This window comes from Durio zibethinus, chromosome 26 (genome assembly GCF_047325235.1).
Source record: "Durio zibethinus cultivar Kanyao isolate XHJ-2024 chromosome 26, ASM4732523v1, whole genome shotgun sequence".
Lineage (NCBI taxonomy): Eukaryota > Viridiplantae > Streptophyta > Magnoliopsida > Malvales > Malvaceae > Durio > Durio zibethinus.
In genome coordinates, this window is record NC_143187.1 from 2,477,693 (window position 1) to 2,485,136 (window position 7,444).

General features: G+C 28.9%; 1 protein-coding gene across 1 annotated transcript; it reads left to right on the top strand.

The window, feature by feature from the left end:
- Positions 1-5,665: 5,665 nt before the first annotated feature.
- On the top strand, positions 5,666-7,341 carry LOC111274117 (caffeoylshikimate esterase). Its single transcript, XM_089755837.1, is given in 2 exon segments — positions 5,666-6,085; positions 6,511-7,341. Coding segments are annotated over 2 exon segments (795 nt in total). The 5' UTR covers positions 5,666-5,949; the 3' UTR covers positions 7,170-7,341.
- The last annotated feature ends 103 nt before the right edge of the window (positions 7,342-7,444 follow it).

Here is a 7,444-nt window from a genome sequence, read left to right on the forward strand (position 1 = left end):
GAAACAAAAAAGAGGCATAAATTTTTTTGTTTTGGATAATGGGTTGTTCAACTTTTAGCTCTCACTTTCTTACACTAATTAAGAAAGATAGTACTTAGTACAACAAGTTCAACTAATTCAAAGAGAAATATCTTTTAAATTTGATTGTAATTGTAATATGTAATCTCATAAACAAAATTTTTATAGTTATAAGTTTTTGTTTATCTCAAGAATCACTAAATTTCCTCCCACTTAATGGATTTCAATATTTGAATTAATAATGTATTATATGAGCAAGCTAATAAGCGTGCCCAAACTCAAAATAAAAAGATTATAACTGTTGAAATTTTAAGACAATTGCATGAATCAATTTAATTACGTTTTGGGTTCAATATGGATTATATTAAAGATATTATAATAGATGATTGTGAGGTAGGGAAAATTTCATCAAAAGATACCAATTAATATTTTATTGAATATGAAAATTTATGTGTGAGAATCATACCAATTAGAGGTAATTGAACAGATACAAAAGATCTTTATAGTGGATTTTGAGTGCTATCACACTGTACCATTGCTTTTTGATTATTTGACCATTGAAAATAAAAAGTCAACATCATTTATCAACAATCTGTTCCAAAGCAAAGTTGTGGAGAGGTTCAATGTTTAACAATTTACGTTTTACATCTTTGATTTGAAGTAAGCAACTTTTTCTAGTTTGATTATTGTTGAAAAATGTTGACAGCTTATAATAATGGATTATTGGATTCTTTAAAATTTTCAATTATCAATTTGACTATAAGGCCACTTCATTGTCAACATTACATGCTGCATTATTTGAGAATTATTATGTGACAAAAATTTCTTACATCAAGACTTATCTACATTGTGACAAAATTTATTACTCGTTTTTTTTTTTTTTTTTTCTAAATGCTTTTGTACTTTTTGCACCGAAAGCTAATTCATAATGAAAAAAATTATCTATTTTCTAATCACTAAACTTAAGCCGCTGATTACACACATATCATCAAATTGATCATAAAACAAATATGTTTAGGGCATAAAATTAAAAAAAAAAAGTATTTCATCAAAACAATCAAATTTATTTTTATAATCTGTTACAAAGATTCAGAATGAATCGAAATGAATCAAATAAATTTTTGATATGAAAATTTAATTATGTGTCGCATGCAAAAATTTTATAAAAGTTGAAGAGTTAAAACAAATCAATTTATTTTTTTCAATCTATAAAAAAAAAAAAAAAAACCCTAACTCTCAAAACTAAACTTAAGTCCACTTTTCGTGTTCTTCTTTGTGGATAGAACTTGGGTACAGCTAGAAGACCTGGAAGAGTGAGTTGTACAGTATAAACAAAAAGATAATCATCATCTCTTTTTCTTTTGATCATTTAGCTTCTTAATCCAAAACTGCTGTCCACCAACTAAAGTATCCACTAATTAAAGTTTTTCTTTCACTAATAATTTCTTTTGATCAGTTCCGGTCCTCAACCCTGGATTTTTTTAGTTTGAACTTGGTAGGAGGCAACTTAAAATATTAAATTATTAATAAAATATTTTAAATTTAAATTTAATTTAAAATATTTATTTTTTTTTGAAAAATTTTAAAATTGACGGATAAGATCAAACCTTGAGTAAGGTCTTTAAAAAGCTAATCAAGTTTAGCTCAGACGCATATACACATCTACAGCTTGATGTATTATCTCTCCACTAACCATGATATGTATTGACAAGCACCCGCATAAAGAACATATCTACTGCCTATTTGGAGTCTTTGAAAACAAAAATTTAATAATCAAATAATTACCAAAACAAAGTCTAACTTTCTATAGCATGGGGACAATAATATATATAATAATATATATAGTTTTATTCACTTTTTTTTATAAGTTGCACATAAAAAATTTCACATTATGAGATAATACTTTTACTGGCAATTAATTAATTAGTAATATTCTTAATTGCGGGGGTCCAAGCTGGATATGACAAAAAATGACACACACATATATATATATATAGATAAATATGGTTAATTAACTCTTAATCTTCTAATTTGACAATGCAATATGGCAACCTAACCTTGAATGATAAACTTCTATGTATCATTATTTTAAAACTCATGCTTAGCTCAGCATCACGAGGAGGTTATCATAATGAAAATTTGTCAATTTTGTCTTTAAATTTTAAGATGTCTGCGTAAGATTACCATTCAATTTGAATCATATGAAAGACTTAAATATATATTATATTGAATTTGAGATTTAACGTAATTGATTTATGTAATTATTAAAAAAAATGATATTTAATAAATTAAAAAATCAAATTTTAATATTTGTAATTTTTTATTTATTTTAGATTGTGATTTTTTTTGAAGAATTTATATAAATGCAAAATCGAAAAAGTTACTAACTAAATTAATCGACGAAATCATCTTAAAGACCCAAATATAAGAAACCAAAAAAACAAAAAGGAAAAAGAAATGAGAATTCATCTTTAGTAATACACATCGAAGCCTTCTCTATAGGTGACCACATTCGAAAATGGTAATCTATCTTACAAATCAAGTGTTGAAATTAAGTTCCAAGGGGATTAAAATGTCATCCATGGACTTTGTATAAATGTGAAATAGGTTTAAAGTTTCCATCACCTCACCATGAAAACAACACTTTTGTGAAAGGGTAAATTGTGGACAAAGGAATAACCCAATTATCAATCTTGAAAACTATTTCCCAACTTCAATGGCCCATATGAGGCACAACTTTTAGTCCAATCAAAGTCATTGTTGAGAAATCTTGATTTATTGATGATGATAGTTTTAACAATTAAAAGGAGGTTCCATAATGAGTGGCTTAAATCAACTATGGGTTCATGGTATCACCATCATCAATGAAATAAAAGATATGAATATGATCTTAAGAAAGCATTAAAGCTTGATTATGAACACTTTAGCTTGGTTTTATTATATTCTCCTTTATAATGATCTTTTTGGTTGTGTCATTTTCAGTCCTTGTCATAGTTCCATTAAATTCCAAGGAATTGTTGTCTGTTGAATCATCCAAGCAAAACCTTACACTCTAGGATTTTCCTAGCTGGCTCATTTTTATTTTTTTTGGAATTACTTTTCCTACTCTCTTAATAGAGTTGGTTTGAAGTGATGCAAAGTTTGTGCAAAAGCACAAGTGTTGGAAAGACTTGTGAATTGGAATGAGGTTGTTGAGGGGTATGTGTTGGTTGGGTTGGTTGGATTTGGAATAAAAAAGGTAATGATAGTAATTTAATGAGTAAATTTGAGAAGGGATTTTAGAAAGGAATAGATCATACTCAATGTAGGGTAGTTGTGTAAAGAACTAAAGTTCCAGTTAATAGATTTACTTCCCTCTCTCCTTCCCAACTTCTTTTAGCTTCCTGACCTTCTACCCCTAGGCACTAAGTTAAGGCCATTTGGTGGGAACTATAGGGATCATGTTAAAAGAATCACTTAATATTTAATATGATGTCAAGTCTCTATTTTAAATATTTTTTTTTGAATTATTTAATTTTATAATTACAAATAATATGTTTAATTCAATTGATTCATATAATTTTTTTAATTTATTTTTAATTTGTTATGTCTGTTGTAAAAAAAATTGTAACTTTACGCATTGAATTTTGGAACATCCAATGAAGTAATTAAAAATGAAAGTGATAAGATGACTTCATTGAGGAATTACATGCATTTTATGATGAATAGAATTTATCTATATTTTTTATTATAGCGTTTTCTATTAAATATAACATCACGTTATATTTTTTAATTACAATTGACCATTTTTCTTGTCATGTCATTATTAATTTTTTTAATTGTAAAACAATTTCTAACAGAACATTTTTGCAATATATTTTTCAACTGTTATATCTTAACCATATTTACTTCAAAATTAAAACTATGATAATAAATTTACTTCAAATTTAAAAGCATAGGAGTAAAATTATAATAGATAACTTGCATAAATAGAGCGATAAATTTACATATTATTCAACTATTTTTAACACATTTTTTTATAAAAAATGAGAAAAATAAAAGCTTAATACTTTGTTTTAGCAAAAGAAAAATTGCTCATTAAATTTCATTTATTCCTTTAGTTTTGTTCATAAATACATCAAAGATTATGTATATTTGGGTTAAGAGCTATGATTCATTCCTCATAAGACTATGTTATCTTGCACTGCAAAATTAATTATAGTCATATCAAGTAGCAAGTAGCAACTACAGTATCCTAGGCCCATCCACTGTGCAGATGAAAATGATGGCCCATTTATAGAGCTTTCAGACATGAAACAGGGCAACATTGATCAGCGAGTCCAAAAGAAGGTTAGAATCAGAGTCTTTGGGAATTGGACTTGTTGGGCTGAGGCAGACTCCCAGACCTAGCAAACAGCTGAGAAAGTTAAGCCCTTCCCGCACCCCGTCTCCCTATTAGGAGTGAATAAATTGATAAGTTAGATCGATTCGTTTTAAAAATTTTAATAAATTAATAAATTAATTTTTATTTAACAAATAATTAAATTGATTAAAATTTTTTAAATAACTTATCAAAATTAATTTGATTCAATTAAATAATTAAAATTTTTATCATTTTTTATTATAAATAATTATTTAATTTTAATTCAATAAATTTCAAATTAAATCACTACAAAATAAATAATTTCAATAATATTTTACAAAAAAATAAAAATACTCATATCAATTTTTTTTTACAAAATTTATCTAATAAATATATTTTAAAAAAAATGATAAAAAAAAGTCAAATAAGATGACATATAAATTTATTAAATTAACGTATTAAATAATATTTTTAATAATATATATAATTAAAAAAATAATAAAAAATGTATTTCTTATATATACCAAAGTTAAGATACAATATCTAAAACTTTACTCTTACCTAAATTCGTTTTTTTTTAAATGAACTTAACCTAAATTAAAAGAAAGCATATCAATTTGATCGAGACGAATTAAAATTTATTGGATATGAGTTATTTTATTTTTTTAATTAACTTTTTTATTATGAAATTTATCTAATAAAAACACAAAAAAAAACCCAAAAAAACTTTAAAAAACAAGGAAAACTAATAAAAAAATAAAAAAATAAATGTCACGTGAACGCTTAAAATGAGACAAAACACTTAAATTTTATTTTTAATTCAATTTTATTTTCAAAAAATAAAAACCTCAACCTAATATTGAAAAATATACCTTTGGATTTTTACGAATCAAAATTAATAAGATACGAATGATTTTATCATCTTTAATTCATTGATTATTTTAACAAAATTTATTTAATAAAAATTAAAATTAAAATTAAAATTAAAAATTAAAAATAATAATAAAAAAAAGAATGGGTGTGATGGACACCCTTTAACTTCTTCTATTCTCTAACTATATACATATAAAAATTTACACTAGTGAACTATGAAGTATTCAATCTTTTAAATTCTACCTCTTGTCTAATTGAATTACTGCAAATTTCGGTCCAGAAACTTTAAATTAGAGTTTTTTGGATTCTAAAAATGGATTTTTTTAAGCAAAAATGATTTATTTCATACAAAACAGAATCAACACTGTCCTCTACCTAACCTAGCCCATATTGTGGACCCTCAATAGGTATATGCACCAACTCTTATCCACTCCTACAAAACATGGTTGGTGAGCTCCACGTTTCTTCCCCTCATTGGCTATCATTCAACTTCTCTTTCTTCCAAATCCAGTTTCTTTTACGAAACGCTAGTCGAAAACCTTAGGCGTCCGAAATGAAGGTGAAGCGCCTGCGAATTTCTGGGGGCGGATGCCGGAAGAAGAGTATTACACGTCGCAGGGTGTCCGAAACAGCAAGTCTTACTTCGTGACACCTAACGGGAAACTCTTCACGCAGAGCTTTGTGCCTTGGATCAAAAGGTCAAGGCTTCGGTCTACATGACCCACGGCTATGGATCGGATACTGGTTGGATGTTCCAGAAGATTTGCATCAACTTTGCCACATGGGGTTATGCTGTTTTCGCCACTGATCTTCTCGGACATGGCAGATCAGATGGTCTCCGTTGCTACTTAGGTACTTTTCAAGATTCCTAACTTAACCTTATTTCTATCAAAGACAATACTTAACCTTGTTATGCTGTTTTCGCCGCTGATCTTCTTGGACATGGCAGATTAGATGGTCTCCGTTGCTACTTAGGTACTTTTCAAGATTCCTAACTTAACCTTATTTCTATCAAAGACAATCTCTGTTTTTTTTTTTTTTTTTTTTCCGGTTTTGAGATGGATGGTCAGATTCCGAAGATAACTATTTAAGGTTATTTGTTGTATCAATGTTCGTTCCCACTCTGTAGTTTGAATTTGTATTAGCATGTTTTCAGAAAACAAAGAAACTTGTTATTTGATGAACTTTTGATTCAAAAATTGTTCACTTCCATTGGAGTTTAAGGATATTCAATTGCCTTAACACACCTGTAACTCTTTCAAGTTTTATTGATGTAGGTGACATGGAGAAAGTGGCTGCCACATCTTTATCATTCTTCAAGCACGTCCGGTACAGTGAGGAATACAAAGGGTTACCAGCATTCCTCTTTGGTGAATCCATGGGAGGAGCAGCAACAATGCTGATGTACTTCCAATCGGAGCCTGAAACTTAGACGGGTCTGATTTTCTCAGCCCCGCTCTTTGTCATGCCTGAGAACATGAAACCTAGTAAGGTCCGGTTGTTTATGTATGGTCTGCTCTTTGGACTAGCCGAGACATGGGCGATAATGCCTGATAACAAGATGGTTGGGAAGGCAATCAAGGACCCCGAAAAGCTGAAGATCATAGTCTCGAATCCAAGGAGATACTCGGGGCCGCCTAGAGTTGGGACCATGAGAGAGCTTGCTAGGATGTGCCAGTTCATTCAGGACAATTTCTCCAAGGTAACGGTACCATTTTTTACAGTGCATGGGACAATTGATGGAATCACCTGCCCAACATCATCCAAATTGTTGTATGAAAAGACATCGAGTACGGACAAGAGCTTGAAGCTGTATGATGGGATGTATCATTCTTTGATACAAGGGGAGCCTGATGAGAATGCAAATCTTGTGTTGAAGGATACGAGGGAATGGATTGACGAAAGGGTTGAGAGGTATGGTTCCAAAAAGTGTTAGCACAAGTTATTTGCCTTCATTGGTCTTCATAATTGGCGCTTTTGGGATGAAAATGTGTTTGATTAATTTGAGTTTTGACGACAAAAAAATCTCAACCAAAATGTAATAAAGATAACCAATGGAACTGTAATGTGGTTTGTCATGATTATAGTGTTGTTATGTGGTATAGTCATTATTTAGGCAAGTAAATATCAATGGAAAATTTCATATAAAAAGATCCCATTTTGGATAGATCAACGGGTAGAAACTATAAAGACTAAAGGAAAAAGGAAAAG